Source organism: Schistocerca serialis, chromosome 8 (assembly GCF_023864345.2).
Source record: "Schistocerca serialis cubense isolate TAMUIC-IGC-003099 chromosome 8, iqSchSeri2.2, whole genome shotgun sequence".
Lineage (NCBI taxonomy): Eukaryota > Metazoa > Arthropoda > Insecta > Orthoptera > Acrididae > Schistocerca > Schistocerca serialis.
In genome coordinates this window covers 67,074,759-67,098,924 of record NC_064645.1, presented here as the reverse complement: position 1 = coordinate 67,098,924, position 24,166 = coordinate 67,074,759, and the positions used below count along the sequence as shown (strand labels likewise).

Sequence of the window (24,166 nt, the reverse complement as noted above, 5' to 3'; positions counted from 1 at the left end):
AGTTTAGAAAGACTGATGTAGGTTTCAATTTCGACTGGTTCATTTCTGAATTATTGTTCCCAAATTAAAGGTAAGAAATGTATCTTACGCCATCGTTAATGTAAGTTTTTTTAAAAAATATGGCTCTGAGCACTATGGGACTCAACATCTTAGTTCATAAGGCCCCTAGAACTTAGAACTACTTAAACCTAACTAACCTAAGGACATCACACACACCCATGCCCGAGGCAGGATTCGAACCTGCGACCGTAGCAGTCCGGTGGTTCCGGACTGCAGCGCCAGAACCGCTCGGCCATCGCGGCCGGCAAGTTTTTTAAAAATCATCCCAGAAACTGTATGTTCTTCTTTAATAATTCGGCCGGCCGTAGTGGCCGAGCGGTTCTAGGCGCTACAGTCTGGAGCCGCGCGACCGCTACGGTTGCAGGTTTGAATCCTGCCTCGGGCATGGATGTGTGTGATGTCCTTCGGTTAGTTAGGCTTAAGTAGCTCTAAGTTCTAGGGGAGTGATGACCGCAGACGTTAAGTCCCATAGTGCTCAGAGCCATTAATAATTCAGAGAAACGCCGTGTATATTACAATGTAAAATCATTTGCACATATATGTTGAGTTATGTTCTGAACTATCGTTGTCTTGGAGCATTTCTTCCCTTATAGTTCTTAAATTTAGCTTTCTGATTGGCTTCTCTGTGATTATGTAATGAATGTTTACCTTTAATTTTAATTTTAATAACCAACAGCCTCAGTTGCACCGTTTACCTAGAATTTACCTAGGTTTCAGTCGGGATAACACAACGTTCTTCAGTTCCAGTACAGCACTCGCGGCTGCCGCATCGCGGTCGCCAAGTGGGGCGAGGCAGTTTCAGATAAGTTTTTACTATCTGACGATAATTTAGGGATTTGTAGTTTTAGCTTGACGATGTCCACTATGGACAAACGGTAGTTACTGAAACCTAGGTAAATTCTAGGTAAACGGTGCAACTGAGGCTGTTGGTTGCTAAAATTATAATTAATATTTATACAGTTGCTGACAGGGCCCTGAAATGTTGAAGATATTTATGTTTATCTTTACTTATAACTTTCTCGAGAAAGGTTTCTAAATGTGTATGTGACTGTTTGGTGCATTTTACCCTAAAAGATTTTCTGGGTGTCAAAATGTTGCTGCTAACAAAAGTAATAGATCAAAAAAATTAATTAATCAATACTGGTGCTACCCCTTAATTTCAATATAAATTTACTTCTATAAACATCAGTTTAAGATTACGTTATAACTGAAGCTATAATTGTTTTATTTCATACATCTTATAAACTTGGCATCACATTTTCGAACATCAAACTCTAAAGGTAATAACGCATAGCGAATTGCTTGTGTAACAACTAATTTACACAATGCCTATATCATAGATTTAAGGACTTACTGGGATCTACATACATCAATTTTCTACATACATAATGACCTCTGAAACTAAAACAATTTTAAAGCACAGTATACAAGTTTCTTTTTCATCATACACATCGCTGATTCCATAAAAATTGTTCATTTCATTAGGTACAAATTACTCCCTCCCATCTTTCCACATTTCAGGATTCTTCTCTGTGGCTCACTTGAAGCCCGTGCGGCTTCACTGCCTGCCAGGCGCATGTGCTGCCGCCGGTGGCTACCTGAAGAAACCGACGTAGACTGTGGCAGCCACCACGAGCAGGGAAGCTGTGACGTCAGCACGAGAAGACGTAGCAGCAGCAGTAGCGGTGCGGTTCGAAGCCGTAACTGAAAGAAGACAAAACGCGGTGTGAACGCGGAGGGAACGATGAAAATCTCAAGATATATCTGATCTGGTTCAGGTAACAACGGTTGATAGATGTTGAAATTGATTCTAAGATGTTATCTTCATATAATTCGTAATATGTATTTATCACATTAATGGTTATACAAATGACTGTACTGATATTGTGTTAATATCCTAAGCGCCTGATCAGGGAACCCTCAGAGCTCCAAAATCGAGCGTAACAAACCAACGTCATCAAACACAATTATTTCGAATTGATTTCAAAATAAAGACAGTAAATAATTATTCCACGCAACAATAATATCTGGAACCAGTCACTAACTTGAGCGGGAGCAGAACCATCTCATCCAAAAGTCTCGTGGTGCCATTTTTTCAGCTTGCTCGTTATTCTGTGATGTTCTGGACGAACTTGGACAAGTAAAATTTTGTTTCCTGACCACAGAATTGTTTTCCTCACAGATTAGAATTGAGAACTTATAATAGTCGAAGCCGATAAATCTGTTAAGAATGCCCTCAGCTGGTTAAAATATATTAAATTACGAAGAGAGGGAACCAATGTGCAAAGACTGGAATATATTTAGATGTGAATCCTGACTGCTGCTTGACAAAGGCTGAACACACAAATATTACCGACGTCGTCACCAGGATTCATAGGTAGCTGTCAATGACATATAGGATTCCCATAAAAAAAAAGAATTTGCTTTTGTGACAAAGCCAGAAACCCCATCACTGTCCAAAGATTTAGAGCCAGACCTCCACGTCAGTATGTGTTATATATTAAGTTGCTCTAGGATAAAAACAGATACTTGGAAAAAGAACCTTGAAAGACAATGAACACACACATCCTAGATAATGGCTATTATACAATATTACTTAGATAGTATTTTGTTTAAATATGTAATATTGTGATATTGCAACATTACTTTGTCATATTGGACTCCTCAAAATCTTACATTAAAAAAAATCAGCGATTCAGCACAGTATCAGTCATGTGGGATCTTCCAGCCTCATTCGTTATCGAGGGATGATTTATTTTTACCACCGTTAAATGTGGAAGTGTGAGGTAGACAGGTACAGTATATTATGTTATTGTCATCGTGCCAGTGCCAGCAGAAAATCTGTCTCCATCTACCTGTGTATGTGTGTGTGTGTGTGTGTGTGTGTGTGTGTGTGTGTTTGTGAAAAAGGGTGAGAGAGGGGGGGAAGGGGTGAGAGGGGAGGAGAGAGAATCTATGTGTTTATGTTGTAACTCGCGGGTTCAGTACGTCAACTGGGCGAAGTGCTTGATGATAATATATAGGTGTTGAGGTTACTGTTTTTACCGGATTTCCGCGGACTTGCTTTTGCTAGTGCACTGGTATAACTCCCTGGACGAGACTTGGATCCTACATAGAACGAACTACTACAATACCGTACAAAAAGCAACAAAGAAATAAGCAATGAGACGAAAAGCTATATTTTTAATGCCGGACAATAATTGCTTAGCAGTCACGCTATTTATCATGGTCCCCAAGACATCATAAAAGGTGGGACATGGTTCTTCGTGGGGTTTGTGACCAGCACGTGAGGCAACGCACGCTCTGCCCCAAGCTCCCATGCTGGCCACAGTGTCTGCAGAGAGGTCGTTTCTTTCCTCCACCAGTAAGTTGGGGTTTAAGTTGGCGGAATGGGCAGATCAGTCCATTAGCAGAATATAATCTAGATCCAATATAGCTCCTTCATCTCCGCTGTTCGGCGAGGTCGCCCGTTGTCCTCCACGAAAATGAAATCATGTCGGAATGCAATCCTGAAAAGACGCACATCAGGAGCACAGTCTCATAAAAACGTTGACTGTTAAATGTATCGTGCTCAAAGATTTGGAAGTCCAGGTACCATAATACGTGAAGCACAGAAACAATCACAATCGTCACTGCACCTGGATGCGTCAAGCACCCTCATACGGCGAGATGTGGGAACGCGTAATGCTCGTAAGAAAACGATCGTTTTGGTGGTCTAATTGTAGTAGTGTAGGACAGCAATTTCACTATTTTTTTACTTTACATTGTGTTTTTTAGTGATATCACAGTTTTTCAGTCAAAATCATACGAGTCTCTAGATATGTCGGGAATATTGGTTTCCCAGAGGCAAGGCGTCTGACAGAGGACTTCAACGTCAGTGCGTGGACATTAATTTCCTGAAAGAGTAGAAACACTCTTAAAAATTGAGTTTACAAATTTCACGACCTTGAGCCATACAGAGTACAAAAATTTCCAATACAGTTATTAGAAGCGCCAATAGGTGAGCGTATATCGTTTTATTCTTATAATGAAGAGGTAAATGGTTCCATTCTCGCTGCATATATATTTCAGTTTTATTTGAGTTCAGAATTTATTGTTGTTGTTGTGGTCTTCAGTCCAGAGATTGGTTTGATGCAGCTCTCCATGCTACACTACCCTGTGTATTCATCTCTTGGTCTGCCTCTACGGTTTTTACCCTCCACGCTGCCTCCAATACTAAATTGGTGATCCCTTGATGCCTCAAAACATGTTCTACCAACCGATCCCTTCTTCTAGTCAAGTTGCGCCACGAACGTCTCCCCAATTCTATACAATACCTCCTCATTAGTTATGTGGTCTACCCATCTAATCTTCAGCACTCTTCTGCAGCACCACATTTCGAAAACTTGTATTGTCTAAAATATTTATCGTCCATGTTTCACTTCCATACATCGCTACACTCCACACAAATACTTTCAGAAACGACTTCCTGACATTTAAATCTATACTCGATGTTACCAAATTTCTCTTCTTCAGAAATGCTTTCCTTGCCATCGCCAGTCTGAATTTTATATCCTCTCTATTTCGACCATCATCAGTTATCTTGCTCCTCAAATAGCAAAATTCATCTACTACTTTAAGTGTCTCACTTCTTAATCTAATTCAATCAGCATCACCTGATTTAATTCGACCACATTCCATTATCCTTGTAGACTGTGTCCATTCTGTCCAACTGCTCTTCCAGGTCCTGTGCTGTCTCTGACGGAATTACAATGTCATCGCGAACCTCAAAGTTTTTATTTCTTCCCCATGGATTTTATATCCTACTCCGGATTTTGCTTTTGTTTCCTTTACTGCTTGCTCAATATACAGATTGAACGACATCGGGGATAGGCTACAACCCTGTCTCACTCCCTTCCCAACCACTGCTTCCCTTTCATGCCCCTCGACTCTTATAACTACCATCTGGTTTCTATACAAATTGTAAATACACTTTCTCTCCCTGTATTTTACCCCTGCCACCTTCAGAATTTAAAAGAGAATATTCCGACCAAGATTGTCAAAAGCTTTCTCTAAGTCTACAAATGCTAGAAACGTAGGTTAGCCTTTCCTTAATCTATATGCTAAGATAAGTCGTAGGGTCAGTGTTGCCTCACGTGTTCCAACATTTCTACCGATTCGAAACTGAACTTAACCAAGGTCGGCTTCTACCAGTTTTTCCATTCGTCTATAAAGAATTCGTGTTAGTATTTTGCAGCCGTGACATATTAAACTGATAGTTCGGTAATTTTCACATCTGTTAATATCTGCTTTCTTTGGGATTGGAATTATTATATTCTTCTTGAAATCTGAGGATATTTCGCCTGTCTTATATATCTTTCTCACCAGATGGTAGAGTTTTGTCAGGACTGGCTCTACCAAGGCTCTCAGTAGTTCTAATCGAATGTTGTTTACTCCCATGGCCTTGTTTCGGCTTACATCGATCAGTGCTCTGTCAAACTCTTCACGCAGTATCATATCTCCCATTTCATCTTCATCTACATCGTCTTCCATTTCCATAATATTGTCCTCAAATACATCGTCCTTGTGTAGACCCTCTATATACACCTTCCACCTTTCTGCTTTCCCTTCTTTGCTTAGAACTGGGTTTCCATCTGCGCTCTTGATGTTGATACAAGTGGTTCTCTTTTCTCCAAAGGCCTCTTTAATTTTTCTGTGAGGGGTATCTATCTTACGCTTAGTGATATATGCCTCTACATCCTTACATTTGTCCTCCAGCCATCCCTGCTTAGCCATTTTGCACTTCCTGTCAATCTCACTTTTGAGACGTTTGTATTCCTTTTTACCTGCTTCATTTACTGCATTTTTATATTTTCTCCTTTCATCACTTAAATTCAATATTTCTTCAGTTACCCAAGAGTTTCTACTGGCCCTCGTCTTTTTACCTACTTGATCCTCTTCTGCCTTCACTATTTATCTCTCAAAGCTATCCATTCTTCATGTACTGTATTTCTTTACCCCATTCTTGTCAATCTTTCCCTCATGCTCTCCCTGAAACTCCCAACAACCTCTCGTTCTGTCAGTTTATCCTGGTCCCATCTCCTTAAATCCCTACCTTTTTGCAGTTCCTTCAGTTTTAATCTACATTTCATAAGCAATAGATTGCGATCAGGGTCCACATCTGCCCGTGGAAATGTCTTTCAATTTAAAACCTGGTTCCTATATCACTGTCTTACCATTATATAATATATCTGAAACCTTCCAGTATCTCTAGGCCTCTTCCATGAAATCAACCTTCTTTCATGATTATTGAACCAATTGTTAGCTATGATTAAGTTATGCTCTGTGCAAAATTCTACCAGGCGGCTTCCTGTTTCATTCCTTACCCCTATTCCATATTCACTTTCCTTCTCTCCCTTTTCCTACTATCGAATTCCAGTCATCAATTACGGTCAAATTTTCGTCTCCCTTCACTATCGGAATAATTTCCTTTTTCTCATCATACATTTCAGCAATGTCTTCATCATCTGCGGAGCTATTTGTCATATTAACTTGTACAACTGTGGTAGGCGTGGGCTTCGTGTCTACCTTGGCCACAATAAGGCGTTCACTATGCTGTTCGTAGTAGCTTACCCGCACTCCTATTTTCTTATTCATTATTGAACCAACTGCTGCATTACCCCTATTTGATTTTGTATTTATAACCCTGTAGTCACCTGATCAGAAATCTTTTTCCTGCTGCTACCGAACTTCACTAATTCCGACTATATCTAGCTTTAACCTAGCCTTTTCCTTTTTTCAATTTTCTAACCTACCTGCCCCATTAACGGAGCTGACATTCCACGCTCCGATCCGTAGAACGCCACTTTTCTTTCTCCTGAGAACCACGTCCTCCTGAGTAGTCCCCACCCGGAGACGCGAATGGGGGACTATTTTAACTCCGGAATATTTTACCCAAGAGGATGCCATCGTCATGTAACCATACAGTAAAGCTGCATGCCCTCGGGAAAAATTACGGCTGTAGTTTCCCATTGCTTTCATCCGTCCGCAGTGCCAGCACAGAAAGGACTTTTTGGTTAGTGTTACAAAGCTAGATCAGTCAGTCACCCAGACTGTTGCCCCTGCAACTACTGAAAAGGCTGCTGCCCCTCTTCAGGAACCACACGTTTGTCTGGCCTCTCAACAGGTACCCCTACGTTATTGTTGCACCTACGGTACGGCCATCTGTATCGCTAAGCCTTCCCACCAACGACAAGGTCCATGGTTCATGGGGGGTGGGGGGGGGGGGGGGGAGTGCAGTATTTATTATCACATCACTGAAATGTTATTTAACCGACTCTGACGCGCAACGTAACTTTTTTATCGATATGATTTTTTTCATTTTTAATTGCTAATTTTATAAAAAAGAGGGTATTCATAGTAAACTGAATATTTTTTGAAATATCGTTTGTGTTTTGATATGTTTCTTCTTCTTCTTCTACTTCTTCTGTTACTACTACTACTACTACCACCACTATTGCTACAACTTGTTCTGGCAATCCAGGATTTGTCTTATGTTCTCTTCCAGCTTCACCTTCTATGTTTTTTTCTTAACCTACAGAAATTAAAAAGTCTTTATTTTTCTGTTGGCTGTCTACCATTTTTGTACCTAATTGTAATTCATTTTAAATAACCATTTTAGGTAAAATTAGTCATTAAATATAGAAAGAGATAAATACTCGTTTGTTAAAAATGCCATTTTTATAACAAACGTTGATTCCAACGAAATTTAAAAGGAACCGCTTCTATCGGGACTCGATACAGCGGCTTAGTGATTGCGATATTGTAACGTTACTTCCTTAATTATGGCCTTTTCTGTGTACTGGAGTGATGTTCTTTGTTCCAGTGCTTAAGCATCTGAAAATGTCAAAGCTTATTTTTTCGAATGTTTTGAGAATTGCTTCGTATCGATTTCGAAAATCTTAGCCCGCATCTCGTGGTCGTGCGGTAGCGTTCTCGCTTCCCACGCCCGGGTCCCCGGGTTCGATTCCCGGCGGGGTCAGGGATTTTCTCTGCCTCGTGATGGCTGGGTGTTGTGTGCTGTCCTTAGGTTAGTTAGGTTTAAGTAGTTCTAAGTTCTAGGGGACTGATGACCATAGCTGTTAAGTCCCATAGTGTTCAGAGCTATTTTTTCGAAAATCTTATGTCCACTGCTTGTGCTTCAACTACAATAAGTATGACGAAAATAGAAAAGGGCTAGCCTGTAAAGATCAGTTTGAGAACAACTAATTGGGACTGCCATCTTATGATCCAGCAAAGTCTCCAAAACGCTTTGTAAAGAATTTCTTGTGACTAGTGACGTTGTGGTATTTATATTAGAAAGAAACATTCACAGAAATAGCATACTAAGCACGTGTAAGGACTTATGAAATAAGAGGAGTCTGTTTGAAACAAGCTATTGACAATACGGGTTTGGAAAAATAAAACAGACACGGAAAGTGTTTCATGTACCATAGGCAAACTACTTACACCATCTGTCCTGTGTACATATGCTGTGAAGAGGATGCATATCTCAGGGTTCGTGAAATATTTTCTGTGCCTGTTTTTATTTTCAGTACCTGTACTTTTTGGTTTCCGTTAGTGTGACTGGGCAGGATTTGAGCACATATCCACGCTGCGGTGATCCTGCACCCTTGGCAACCTGCATTACTACCAAAACCGTACCTCCCTCCTCCCTCCCCACCTCCCCAACACCCCCCCCCCCCCCCCCCCGCTCCCAACTACCACCGCCAACCCTCTACGCCATCCCATGGGGAGATTTTCTATGCACAGAACTTTCCTGATTCTGTAGGAAGCAACATTAATATATAGCAACATTAATGTATAAATAAAGTTCCAGTTTCAAATCTCTGAAGAAAGAGAGACAGTACTCAGAATGACGTCGTATTCGAACAGCATATTACTGACGCAGGGGGAAAAATCATGGAAAAAAATTAACCAATAGATGGCGCTGAAAGCGTCTTATCGTAAACGGTGTCAGCTATAAATGACAGATAAATCATAATACGATGGCTTTGGTTTGAGTTGTACATTACACCATCCATACTATTCAATGCACATTATTGTACACCGCGAGTCAAGAGTTGTGGCACTATTAGTTAAGATGGCCCATCCACCAAAGGAAGATCGTTTCACATCGGGTGGGAAAATCGATTTTTAACTGGCCTGAGGCCAAAAACCAGATAAAAATCAAAATGACATCCATTTTTAATCGTTCTGGCGCCAAAAACAGCGCAAAAAGCAAAATGCCGTCGGTTTCTAATTGTCGTGAGACTGGTGCAAAACATGTTCAATATGCAGCCTTCAGTTTCTGCCAAAATTAGAAATCGAGAAATAGCAAGTTCCACACGACATAGAAGTGCCTCAGGGATCACGTTCAAAATGCTTTGCGCAGTGCGTTCTTTCACCTCAGCTACGTTCTCAATTAGAGCGCTGAACACAACATCTTTAATATAATCCCATAGCCAGAAGTCACACGGATTAAGATCAGCTGTTATGGACGGCCAGGCTGTAGCGAAATGGTGGCTGATCTTGCATAAAAATGATCCTACCCACTCATCGACGTTGTTGAAGGGTTGGAATGACGTTGGTGCACAACAGACTCTCTTAGCACTGACCACCTCGAAGAAATAAGGCCCCACCATAGCCAGACCGTCAACCCACATTACATAATCGCTTTAGTAGAATGAAGTGGTACCTGTTGAGTGGGTGCAGATTTTCCGTTGCCCATATCCTGCTGTCCTGTGTATTATCACGTCCATGGAAACGGGCTGGCTTACGCTGTTTATAGAACGTTACATGGACCTTCATTATTTCCTTCCATGCCAACAAGAAATTCCAGAGCAAACCTTCGTCTTGCTCGCAGATCGGCCGGAAGCAACTGGTGAACGTGGGTGAATTTGAGTGGATAGCAATTCGCTGTGCACTGCATGTTTCCACTACTTCGCTCGGCCCTCCTGCAATACTGGTGCCACATCATCGACAAAAGTCGGGTCAACTGCTTTCATCCCTCTGTCACATTGCAATCTCTAATTTTGTAATCATTTTCTCCAGACTCTTAGCAGGCATCGCAAAAGCGCCCTTTTTCATTGCTTTGAGTTTCCGGAACTTCTGCATGCGTGCTGGCATACAGACAGCGTCCTGTAAAAGAGCTTTACCAGCGATCCTTTATAGAGACAGACATGTCGGACATCTCGGACGCAAACTGGGGAACAGCGGCGTGCCGCGCATCTGTTTTTGTGCATATTCTGACGTCTACAGTACTATCTACTGGTCAAATTTTCGTTCAGGTTTTTTGGTTGCATGACGTTTCCCCCGCTTCAACAACATGCTCTTCAAATTTGACTTCGTTAGGAGCAGTAGTTCTCTTTCTACAGCGTTTCGAAACTAGATATTTAATTATGGAGACCCTGTATTACATACATGAAATTTATGAAAAATATTACTCACAAGATATTAAACATACCAATCCAGTAAATAAATGCACAGTTTCTAAATAAAAAGGAAGTTTAACGAAAGCTATATCTTATTGTTTAGGTGACCTGCTATACATTGCTTTTGAATGATATATAACAAACCAAATATATTTTATTTGACCCTGAAAAACTATTAATATTGCATAAAAAGTTAGAATTAAAAGGAAAAAGGCTATTGCTTTGAGTAAAGTAAGGATATTATTATGTCGTGGAAGTGAGCGTAGCAAACCAGTTTACTTGTCTCATTGAAGTGAAGATCAGCAACTGTGTCTTATTCTAGAGACAAGCACCTCTTTACTTACAAAATGTCCTAACGGGAAGTCGTCTAAATGATTTTCTCCAGCTGTTTCTCCTGGAACATGAAAGCAGCTACTTCGTTAAACAGCTCCACAATGCGAGATCTTTTTGCCATTCCAGTTGTTTTCGGTTATTGCACAACTGTTCGTGTTTAGATCCCAAAGACAGTCATCACAAATGGAAATTAAATACCTGGCGTAAAAGAAAAAGTGTTTTAAAAAGTATCCTTTGTTTTTGATGTGGTAGTATTGGTCGAAACTAGAAGCAGTTTCCCTATAATGACATGTCTGACAATCGGTACCTATTCAGACATGGAGCACCCTGTCGTCTCATTCCTATGTGCGTGCTATGTGGAACTAGGAGGACGTGGTTCATGTGGTTACTTCGCTTCCTAACAAATTCTGCAGCCCTCCTTCCCAGTGAATGACGCACCCTTTGAAATACACCTGGTTTTATACGGGTTGCCTCATACGCAATGGTCACAAGCACCTATATCTTCTACTCATTTATGATAGGTTTGGCACACACTAATGCCTCTAATGTGACCGTAGCTAAAAATCGAATGGAATTAGATTTTACAAACAAGGGCCGTAGGAGGACTTAGGCTTATTCTCGTAAGCACTAGTTACGAAAACGAGAGGTAGGAGAACTCACGTCTGAACCGTTTTTTTTTTAAATATTTTTTGGTCAGTTCTTGTGTCACTTTCGTTTCTGGCCCCTTGGTGGTGACCTATCCCACCAGCCCCTCCTTACGGCTCCAGTTGTACAAGGTGCTTCAGAAAGTGTGTGGTATTGGTCAAAACAAGAAGAAAAGTTCCTCTAATGATACGTATATCACGTGATATTGCCTAATGTATCCTCTCATTCCGAGCTGTCTTTTACATAGAAGACACTATAGACAGAGCTGCATGCTGTTATTACAGATCATGTATGAGTCGCGCACAGCTCGCGTTTATCCCATTTATCGTTTGTCATCTTCTATTACAGTACTGCCCCCTCTTTTTCTTCTTACATTTACTGCCGTCATTAACTTCCTGTCTTACTTGCCCGTGAGCGGCAGCAGCAGCGCGTATCGATAAGTGCACTGTCGTACCGTCTCTGGAGCGACCGATAATATTTCAGGGTCGTCGTGTGTCTGGCAGTCACTTCGGGACGGACCAGCAGTGCAATCGGGACGCAGCAGAAGTGAAATCGGGGGACGGAGTGCTCGTGAGGTGGTGACAGCCAGTGCTCGCAGACTGCTGGGGACACACATGAACCGTCCGACGGAGGGAGATTAGAATAGGACGACTGTTGATTGGTCGTTCGGTTGGTCGTCTCATCGGCTGACGTGTACTTGGTCCTTGCACTGTTTCCGGGCCTGTGCAGTTGGTCGGTTGGCGTGGAGCATCGAGGAAATCTCTGCGGCGAGTAGTTTTGCTGGGCCCGCTAGCGGCCTCGATGTGGTGTCGGAGTGTGTGGTGCTGTTCCCATTGCTACGAGGTTCATGGCTCACCGGTCCTGGACATGAAAGTTGAGTTTTGACTTAATCTACCAGCAAGTCACGACTGTTCACATGGTCTCGTTTGGAGTTCGTTGTCAGCTGTTGAGATATTCGTGATAGCAACATCATGTGTTTTCGAGTTGGTAAATTTTAGCCACCCTCCGGTGGAGTTTAACTGGACTTGCTTATTTGAATTGAAGTGCTCCAGCGTAATCTTCTGCCTTGTGGACGTTAACGTTCCAGTTACCTGCCCTGGCCGTTGCCGTAAGTTCAGGCAGTCTTTTCCTCATCGCATTGTCACTGTCCAGCATCGTGTGTAGTTTCACAGCTCAATGTATAATTGGTTGTGGGCACCAATACCTTCTACATTGTTCCATTGAACTCCCGGTTGACCGAGCGAGGTGGCGCAGTGGTTAGCACACTGGACTCGCATTCGGGAGGACGACGGTTCAATCCCGTCTCCAACCATCCTGATTTAGGTTTTCCGTGATTTCCCTAAATCGTTTCAGGCAAATGCCGGGATGGTTCCTTTGAAAGGGCACGGCCGATTTCCTTCCCAACGCTTCCCTAACCCGAGCTTGCGCTCCGTCTCTAATGACCTCGTTGTCGACGGGACGTTAAACGCTAACCACCACCACCAACTCCCTGTTGTGCGCTGGTTTGGTGAAGTGGAGGTTAGCCAGTCGGTGGGTCTGTTGACTGCCTGTCGGTTGGGTTGTCGTCGTATCGACAATGGTTACGCCGACTGCGAAGGTCATCCGACCTTCGGAACTTCTGAGCATCCTTGGGTGTACTGCTTTTTCTCGTTTGTCCTTTTTGTTTGTACTTGTATGGCTTCTAGCCGTTTTTTGATTAAGGTTGTTTTGCCCTTAAGGTGTCAGGTGGTTTAGGCCTTCAGCGTAATTTAAGAACTGTTTTACGTAAAGCTTTAGTCATTTTTAAAATTAATGTTATTGAGTCTTAAGTGTTGGGCCTTTAGCCGATTTTCTATTTAAGATGTTTGCTCATAAAGTGTCAGATTCTTTGGTCCCCCCGCCTAATAAAGGAACTGCTTTAAGATAAGGCTTTGCCTCTTAAATTTCTGTTTTTGGTTGAGCTTTAAGTTATTGGCTTTCAGACATTTTTCAATTAAAGTGGTCTTTCCCTTAAGGCATGAGATTGGTGGTGGGCGCCAATACCTTGTACATTCTTCCATTGAACTCCCTGTTGTGTGCTGGTCTGGTGAAGTGCTTGATGAGGGTTCACCTTCAAGCCATTTCTCTACCACTCCACTCTCAAACAACGCATTCAGCCGCTAATTAAGTTCCAAAACTAAATCTGTGTTTTTCTTATTTTAAAAATACTTTTTCTCGGCTCTTGTAATGTTTGATCAAATAAAAGGTTGCATGTACGAGTGTAACTGACAGCCGATTCTTTTGGCCCCTTTCCACAACTTAAACTACCAGCCTGTCCTGAAGGATTAGCAGGGCGTCTCAGTGACACATCCTGCAAACATTCTTGCAGTGAATCATGCACTCTTTCGAATACAATTGTCTTCATTCGGATAACGTCACATGCACTGTTCACGGGTTTTTGTAGCGTCTGTGTATTTTCGATGGAAGCGTACACGAATTTCCCTATAGCCAAAAACCCAACGGACTCGGATCCGGCGAACAAAAGTGGCCATGTTACCGGACCTCGTCGACCAATTCATTGCTCATGAAACACTGCAGTGAGCCACTATCGCACGACCTACTCTAGGTTTCTCTACAACTCACAATTAAGTTCGTGACAGAGGGTTCACCTTCAAGCCATTTCTCTACCAGTCCATTCTCAAACAGCGCGCGGGAAAACCAAACACTTTAATCTCTCCGTGAGAGGTCAGATTTCTGTCATTTTTTCGCAGTGATAATTGCCCCCCTTATCGATGAGCGCCAAGAAATTACTTACGTTTCTGAAGGAGAAATTTGGTGACTCAAATTTCGTGAATAGGTCCTGCGACAACGAAAAAAACCATTGATTTACTAATAGCCACACCAACTCGTGTATCATATTCGTGAAACTCTTTCCCCTAATTCCCAGTGATACAAAACGAGCTGTTCTCCTGTGAACGTCCTTCCATGTCTTCGTCAGTCCTATCTGATACGGGTCCCGTATCGCGCAGTATTACTCCAGAAGAGGACGGAGAAGCATAGAGTAGGCAGTCTTTTTAGTAGACCTGTTGTTTTTTCTAAGTGTTCTGCCAATAAAACGGAGACATTAATTCGATTTCCCTACAACATTAACTATGTGATCGTTCCAGTTTAAGTTATTCGTAAGTGTTATGACTAAATATTTAGGCTGTTGGTGTTATGTCACATGGCGTATAGATCACAGACGTTGTCTTTCTGCAAAGGTAACATTCTTCGGCAGCACTGGTAATTCATTAAACAGAAATCGGTGACACATGGCGCACGTTGATGTGTTTGGTAAAAAGAAAGGAAATATTATTGGTCTGGTGTTTCGGCAGATATTTGCAATTTCGTTTTGCAGCGTGTAGCTTGAGTCAGCCCAAACGAATGCTACTCATCTACATCTACATCTACATTTATACTCCGCAAGCCACCCAAAGGTGTGTGGCGGAGGGTACTTTACGTGCCACTGTCATTACCTCCCTTTCCTGTTCCAGTCGCGTATGGTTCGCGGGAAGAACGACTGTCTGAAAGCCTCCGTGCGCGCTCTAATATCTCTAATTTTACATTCGTGATCTCCTCGGCAGGTATAAGTAGGGGGAAGCAATATATTCGATACCTCATCCAGAAACGCACCCTCTCGAAACCTGGCGAGCAAGCTACACCGCGATGCAAAGCGCCTCTCTTGCAGAGTCTGCCAATTGAGTTTATTAAACATCTCCGTAACGCTATCACGGGTACCAAATAACCCTGTGACGAAACGCGCCGCTCTTCTTTGGATCTTCTCTATCTCCTCCGTCAAACCGATCTGGTACGGATCCCACACTGATGAGCAATACTCAAGTATAGGTCGAACGAGTGTTTTGTAAGCCACCTCCTTTGTTGATGGACTACATTTTCTAAGGACTCTCCCAATGAATCTCAACCTGGTACCCGCATTACCAACAATTAATTTTATATGATCACTCCACTTCAAATCGTTCCGCATGCATACTCCCAGATATTTTACAGAAGTAACTGCTACCAGTGTTTGTTCCGCTATCATATAATCATACAATAAAGGATCCTTCTTTCTATGTATTCGCAGTACATTACATTTGTCTATGTTAAGAGTCAGTTGACACTCCCTGCACCAAGTGCCTATCCGCTGCAGATCTTCCTGCATTTCGCTACAATTTTCTAATGCTGCAACTTCTCTGTATACTACAGCATCATCCGCGAAAATCCGCATGGAACTTCCGACACTATCTACTAGGTCATTTATATATATTGTGAAAAGCAATGGTCCCACATCACTCCCCTGTGGCACGCCAGAGGTTACTTTAACGTCTGTAGACGTCTCTCCATTGATAACAACATGCTGTGTTCTGTTTGCTAAAAACTCTTCAATCCAGCCACACAGCTGGTCTGATATTCCGTAGGCTCTTACTTTGTTTATCAGGCGACAGTGCGGAACTGTATCGAACGCCTTCCGGAAGTCAAGAAAAATAGCATCTACCTGGGAGCCTGTATCTAATATTTTCTGGGTCTCAAGAACAAATAAAGGGAGTTGGGTCTCACACGATCGCTGTTTCCGGAATCCATGTTGATTCCTACATAGTAGATTCTGGGTTTCCAAAAACGGCATGATACTCGAGCAAAAAACATGTTCTAAAATTCTACAACAGATCGACGTCAGAGATATAGGTCTATAGTTTTGCGCATCTGCTCGACGACCCTTCTTGAAGACTGGGACTATCTGTGCTCTTTTCCAATCATTTGGAACCGTCCGTTCCTCTAGAGACTTGCGGTACACGGCTGTTAGAAGGGGGGCAAGTTCTTTCGTGTACCCTGTGTAGAATCGAATTGGTATCCCGTCAGGTCCAGTGGACTTTCCTCTATTGAGTGATTCCAGTTGCTTTTCTATCCCTTGGACACTTATTTCGATGTCAGCCATTTTTTCGTTTGTGCGAGGATTTAGAGAAGGAACTGCAGTGCGGTCTTCCTCTGTGAAACAGCTTTGGAAAAAGGTGTTTAGTATTTCAGCTTTACGCGTGTCATCCTCTGTTTCAATGCCATCATCATCCCGGAGTGTCTGGATATGCTGCTTCGAGCCACTTACTGATTTAACGTAAGACCAGAACTTCCGAGGATTTTCTGTCAAGTCGGTACGTAGAATTTTACTTTCGAATTAACTGAACGCTTCACGCATAGCCCTCCTTACGCTAACTTTGACATCGTTTAGCTTCTGTTTGTCTGAGTGGTTTTGGCTGCGTTTAAACTTGGTGTGGAGCTCTCTTTGCTTTCGCAGTAGCTTCCTAACTTTGTTGTTGTACCACGGTGGGTTTCTCCCGTCCCTCACAGTTTTACTCGGCACGTACCTGTCTAAAACGCATTTTACGATTGCCTTGAACTTTTTCCATAAACACTCAACATTGTCAGTGTCGGAACAGAAATTTTCGTTTTCATCTGTTAGGTAGTCTGAAATCTGCCTTCTATTACTCTTGCTAAACAGATAAACCTTCCTCCCTTTTTTATATTCCTATTAACTTCCATATTCAGGGATGCTGCAACGGCCTTATGATCACTGATTCCCTGTTCTGTACATACAGAGTCGAAAAGTTCGGGTCTGTTTGTTATCAGTAGGTCCAAGATGTTATCTCCACGAGTCGGTTCTCTGTTTAATTGCTCGAGGTAATTTTCGGATAGTGCACTCAGTATAATGTCACTCGATGCTCTGTCCCTACCACCCGTCCTAAACATCTGAGTGTCCCAGTCTATATCTGGTAAATTGAAATCTCCACCTAAGACTATAACATGCTGAGAAAATGTATGTGAAATGTATTCCAAATTTTCTCTCAGTTGTTCTGCCACTAATGCTGGTGAGTCGGGAGGTCGGTAAAAGGAGCCAATTATTAACCTAGTTCGGTTGTTGAGTGTAACCTCCACCCATAATAATTCACAGGAACTATCCACTTCTACTTCACTACAGGATAAACTACTACTAACAGCGACGAACACACCACCACCGGTTGCATGCAATCTATCCTTTCTAAACACCGTCTGTACTTTTGTAAAAATTTCGGCAGAATATATCTCTGGCTTAAGCCAGCTTTCTGTACCTACAACGATTTCAGCTTCGGTGCTTTCTATCAGCGCTTGAAGTTCTGGTACTTTACCAACGCAGCTTCAACAGTTGACAATTACAATACCGATTGCTCCTTGGTCCCCGCTTGTCCTGACTTTGCCCCGCACCCGTTGAGGCTGTTGCCCTTTCTGTACTTGCCCAAGGCCATCTAACCTAAAAAACCGCCCAGCCCACGCCACACAACCCCTGCTACCCGTGTAGCCGCTTGTTGCGTGTAGTGGACTCCTGACCTATCCAGCGGAACCCGAAACCCCACCACCCTATGGCGCAAGTCGAGGAATCTGCAGCCCACATGGTCGCAGAACCGTCTCAGCCTCTGATTCAGACCCTCCACTCGGCTCTGTACCAAAGGTCCGCAGTCAGTCTTGTCGACGATGCTGCAGATGGTGAGCTCTGCTTTCATCCTGCTAGCGAGACCGGCAGTCTTCACCATATCAGATAGCCGCCGGAAGCCAGAGAGGATTTCCTCCGATCCATAGCGACACACATCATCGGTGCCGACATGAGCGACCACCTGCAGATGGGTGCACCCTGTACCCTTCATGGGTCAAGTCTTTCACGAGACGACCAGTGTCAAAACCACTTTTTAAGAGGCATTTTGCCTACCCATTCAATATAGTGCTCCAAAATTACTGTAGTACGATATTCGTTTTGTCGATGTATATTAACAGGGACAGTAAAACATGAAGGATATGGAGGAATCCGGCAGCGACTCAGCAGCGTTGCATGTTTGGCGGCAGCTTCAGCAAGGGCCAGGGCACTGCCATCGCTAATGGTTTCCTGATTCCTATTAGAGTTTTACTGTCCGTTTTAATACCAATCGCACTAGACTAACGTGGGACCTCTCTACCCAGTGCGCACGGAAACAAACTGACGCTTTTCGTCGACATGAGAGACATGATGAGCACTATTTGTTTGAGTTGATTCCTGATATACACTGCACAAACGAAACTGAAAATATGTTTCAGAAAACATATAAAGAAATGCGCCTCTCGACTTTTGGGAGAGACACCCTGATTATACAGGGTGGTCCATTCATCGTGACCGGGCCAAATATCTCACGAAATAGGCGTCAAACGAAAAAACTGCAAAAGAATGAAACTTGTCTAGCTTGAAGGGGGAAACCAGATGGCGCTATGGTTGGCCCGCTAAATGGCGCTGTCATAGGTCAAACGGATATGAATTGCGTTGTTTTAAACAAGAACCCCCATTTTTATTACATATTCGTGTAGTACGTAGAGAAATATGAATGTTTTCGCTTTGCCGTAGATGGCGTTGTAATAGCTCACAATTTTAGACGAACAGTTGGTAATAGATAAGTGTTTTAAATTAAAATACAGATCGTAGGTACGTTTGAATATTTTATTTCGGTTCTTCCAATGTGATACATGTACCTTTGTGAACTCATCATTTCTGATTATCTGTAAATACCGCATTAATGTAATAAATGTTCAAAATGATGTCCGTCAGTCTCAATGCATTTGGCAATACGTGTAACGACATTCCTCTCAACAGCGAGTAGTTCGTCTTCCTTAATATTCGCACATGCATTGACGATGCGCTGACGCATGTTGTCAGGCGTTGTCGGTGGATCACTATAGCAAATATTCTTCAACTTTCCCCGCAGAAAGAAATCCGGGGACGTCAGATACGGTGAACGTGCGGGCCATGGTATGGTGCTTCGACGACCAATCCACCTGTCATGAAATATGCTATTCAATACCGCTTCAATCGCACCCGAGCTATGTGCCGGACATACATCATGTTGGGAGTACATCGCCATTGTGTCATGCAGTGAGACATCTTGTAGTAACATCGGTAGAACATTACGTAGGAAACCAGCATACATTGCTCCATTCAGATTGCCATTTATAAAATGGGGGCCAATTATCCTTCCTCCCATAATGCTGCACCGTACATTAACCTGCCAGAGTCGCTGATGTTCCACTTGTCGCAGCCATCGTGGATTTTTCGTTGCCCAATAGTGCATATTGTGCCGGTTTACGTTAACGCTGTTGGTGAATGACGCTTCGTCGCTAAATAGAACGCTTGCAAAAAATCTGTCATCGTTCCACAATTTCTCTTGTGCCTAGTGGCAGAACTGTACACGACGTTCAAAGTCGTCGCCATGCAAATCCCGGTGCATAGAAATATGGTACGGGTGCAACTGATGTTGATGTAGCATTCGCAACACTGATATTTTTCAGCTTCCCGATTCTCGCGCAATTTTTCTGCTAGTGATGTGCGAATTAGCCGCGACAGCAGATAAAACAGCTACTTGGGCATCATCATTTGTTGCAGGTCGTGGTTGACGTTTCACATGTGGCTGAACACTTCCTGGTTCCTTAAATAACGTAACTCTCCGGCTAACGGTCCGGACACTTGGATGATGTCGTCCAGGATACCAAGCAGCATACATAGCACACGCCCGTTTGGCATTTTGATCACAATAGCCAAACATCAACACGATATCGACCTTCTCCGCAATTGGTAAACGGTCCATTTGAACACGGGTAATGTATCACGAAGCAAATACCGTCCGCACTGGCGGAATGTTACGAGATACCACGTACTTAAACGTTTGTGACAGCGCCATCTGTCACAGAGCGATAAAAGTGGTTCCACTAAAACGTTCATATTCTTTTACGTACTACACGAATATGTGATAAAAATGGGAGTTCCTTTTTAACGGCCAGCCGATGTGGCCGAGTGGTTCTAGACGCTTCGATCTGGAACCGCGCGACCGCTATGGTTGCAGGTTAGAATCCTGCTTCGGGCATGGATGTGTGTGATGTCCTTAGGCTAGTTAAGTTTAAGTAGTTCTGAGTTCTAGGGGACTGATGACCTCAGATGTTAAGTCCCATAGTGCTCAGAGCCATTTGAACCAGCCAAATATTTACAAAAAACGCAGTTGATATCCGTTTGGCCTATGGCAGCGCCATCTAGCGGGCCAACCATAACGCCATCTGGTTTCCCCCTTCAAGCTAGACGAGTTTCGTTCTTTGTAGATTTTTCGTTTGATGCTTATTTCGTCAGATATTTGGCCCGGTCACTATCAATGGCCCACCCCGCATACGCCGACAGGAAAACATAGCAACACCAAATAATAATTAATGTAGAGGAATAAAATTTCGGTAATACATTTGTCTAGGTACCATATTTATCTGATTAACATTGCATGATCAAAGATTAATGTAGGTGCGAGATACACATTAGCAAATGGGAATTATTGGTACATTAACAACCAGTGTAACCACCACAGTCTTGAATTCAAGCAAGAAAACGTGCATTTGTTGTGTTGTACAGGTGCCGGGCGTCAGCTTGTGGGATGGAGTTGTATGCCTGTCGCAGTCGTCGGTCAATACAGGGACAGTCGAAGGTCTTTGTGGATGATGCTGCAGTGTTATCCGACGGTGTTCCATATGTGCTCGAATAGAGACGGATCTGGTGACGCAACAGGTTAAGACAGCATGTACACACTCTGTACACCATGTTTGGTAACAACACCTTTATTTTGTTGGAAAATACCCATGCAATGCTGCTCATGAATGACAGAAAAAAGGGCGAATCACCAGACGGACGTACAATTTTGCAGTCAAGAATAAATCACGAAAGCGCTCCAGCTGTCATACTAATTCCTACCCCAGACCATAGCTCCAGGTTAGCATAGCTCCTCTGGTTACAATAACTCAATTTCGGTTAGACTGTAAGTGAGAGAGCACCTCGAGTTCCTGCTGCCATTAAGGCGAGTACACCATCGTTTGTTATATATTTTTAGGAGTTTCGAGCAGGAGCGACTTATTTTCAGGTATCTGTTTAGTACTAGTTTATTTTTGTAATTTCGTGTGTGTTTTACTGTTTAATAAGCACAATAACTGTGCAGATTACAGTACCACCGTTGTTATCGACGTTTGTATCGAGCCTCATATCGTACAAGCTTTTGTTTGTTTTGGTTAGTGTAGCTCAGCGACTGTTAGACCCTCGGTGACACAGCACCTCGAGTTCTTGCTGCCAACAAACAGAGTACTCCGTTCGTTTGTTACATACTATTACGAGCTTCAAACAGGAGAGACCAGTAATGGATAGGAACTGTGATTGCTGTGTACAGATGTGAGCTAAGTTGGTGATCCTTCGCTCACAGCTCCAGGCAGTGTTGACGTCTGTCACACAGCTTGAGGCTGCTGCCAACGGGCATCACTGTGTGTGTGTGTGGGTGGGGGGTTCGGACGCTAGGATGTGGGAGACTTCGAGCACGTCCCACGTGTTCCCCGATCGGTCTGCTGCCATGTCTGCCATGGGTACTGCCTGACTTTGATCCTTCGCCTGGGGTCAAGTGGGAGATTATTCCAAAGTCTGGCAGGAGGTGAAACACTTTCCGAGGGGCGAATCGTAGGGCCTCCCTGGTTCGTTTGACGAACAGGTTTCAGGCATTGTCTATGGCTGACGAAGACTCTGAGCCGGATGCAGTCGTCCACCCTGTTCCAGAGGAAGCTTCTCTGCCAACAAGGTCTGGGCATTCATAAAGGGTGGGTTTGCTTTTAGTTTGGAGCTCCAACGTTAGGTGCGGAATGGGGCACCTTAGGAACATGGCTGCCAAGGAGGGGAAGGAAGCCATGTGCACTCCGTGTGCATACTGGGAGGAGTCATTCCAGATGTGGAAACGGTGCTTCAGGATGCCATGAAAAGTACAGGGTGCAGCCAACTGCTGGTTATGGCTCATGTCGATATCAGTGAAGTGTGTCACTTTGGAATGGAGGAGATTCTCTCTGGTTTCGGGCGGCTAGAGGAAATGGTAAAGACTGTCTGTCTTGCTTGCAGATTCCTTGACTTGCGCCATCGGGTGGTGGGTTTTCAGGCTCCGTTTAACAGGTCAGGAGTCCACTACACACAGAAAGCGGCTACAAGAGTAACGGCGCTGTGTGGAAGGAACTGGGCAGTTTTGTAGGTTATACGGTCTCAGGAAACCACAGAAAGGGCATTCCTCTAAAAGGAGGCAGGTAAAACACAGTGAGGTAGTTGTAGTAACAACCGGTATTGTAGTTGTAAATTGTCGTAGCTGTGCTGAGAAAGAACTAGAGGTCCAAGCCCTAATAGAAAGCACTGAAGCTCAAATAGTTATAAGTACGGAAAGCTGGCTAAAGCCGGAAATAAGTTCAGAAGTAATTTTTTCAAACGACCTAACAGTGTTCAGAAAGTATAAATTTAATACAGTTGGTGGTAGAGTATTTATTACTGCCAGCAGTAGTTTACCTTGTAGTGAAATTCAAGTAGGTAGTTCGTGTGAAATAGTATGGGTAGAGGTTATACTTGACAATCGGACTAAACTATTAACTGGATTGTTTTACCGATCCCCCGACTCAGATGACATAGTTGCTTAACGGTTCAAAGAAAACTTGAGTCTCATTTCAAATAGGAATCCCACTCATAGAACTGTAGTCGGTGGTGACTTCAATCTACCCTCGATATCCTGGAAAAATTATACGTTTAAAGCCGGCGGCAGGCAAAAAACGTGATCAGAAATTTACTGAATGCTCTGTCAGAAAATTGTTTTGAACAATTAGTTATGAGGCCCTTGAAGCGTAAATAGTTGCGAAAGCATTCTTGAACACTTAGCAACAAATAATCCTGGACAAATAGGTAGTATCATGACGGATACAGAGATTAGCGACCACAAGGCAATTTCTGCTAGGCTGAATACCGTAATACCCAAAACCATTAAAAAGAAACGCAAAGTAGCTCTATTCAAATAAGCTGATAAATATGCTATTATCCCCTTTTTAAGAAACAGTCTCTACTCCTTCAGCTCTGATCATGTAAGCGTAGAAAGGATGTGGAATGATTTCAGAGGGATTTCAAGGATGCGGATATACCACATTAATATATACTTCATGGTACTGATCCCCCATGGTACGCAAAACGGGTCTGACCGATGTTGCAGAAGCAACGAAAAAAGCACGCCACATTTGAAAAAACGTAAAATCCCCAAGATCGGCAAAGTTTTGCAGAAGTTCGAAATATAACGCGTGATTCAATGCAAGATGCTTTTAATAATTTCCACAACGAAACTCTGTCTCGGAATCTGGTAATATATAAAGCACACCAGTGGCAAGACGCAATCAATACCTTCACTTCGCGATAACGGTGAAGTCACTGATGATACTGCTACTAAAGCAGAGATATTAACACAGTTTTCCAAAACTCCTTTGCCCAATAAGACGAAGTAAATATTCCCGAATTCCAATCAAGGACAACTGCCAAGATGAGAAACAGAGAAGTAGGTATCCTCGGTGTAGTAAGGCACCTTAAATCACTTACTAAATGCAAGGCCTCCAGTCCAGATTGTATACCAGACAGGTTCTTTTCAGAGTATGCTGATACAATAGCTCCATATTTAGCAGTTATATACAACCGCTCGCTCATAGAAAGCTCCGCACCTAAAGACTGCAAAATTTCTCATGTCACACCAATACAAAAAAAGGTAAATAGGAGTAATCCGCTGAATTACAGGCCCATACCACTAACGACGATTTGCAGTAGAGTTTTGGAACGTATACTG

General features: G+C 43.0%; 1 protein-coding gene across 1 annotated transcript in view; it reads right to left on the bottom strand.

Annotated features, from left to right (window-relative positions):
* Nucleotides 1-1,304: 1,304 nt before the first annotated feature.
* Nucleotides 1,305-24,166, bottom strand: part of LOC126416323 (uncharacterized) — a 1,316,869-nt gene continuing 1,294,007 nt past the window's right edge. Inside the window, exon 6 of the mRNA XM_050083987.1 lies at nucleotides 1,305-1,764. Coding sequence (XP_049939944.1) covers nucleotides 1,655-1,764 — 110 coding nt within the window. The 3' untranslated portion in view covers nucleotides 1,305-1,654. The remainder of the gene's footprint in view (nucleotides 1,765-24,166) is intronic.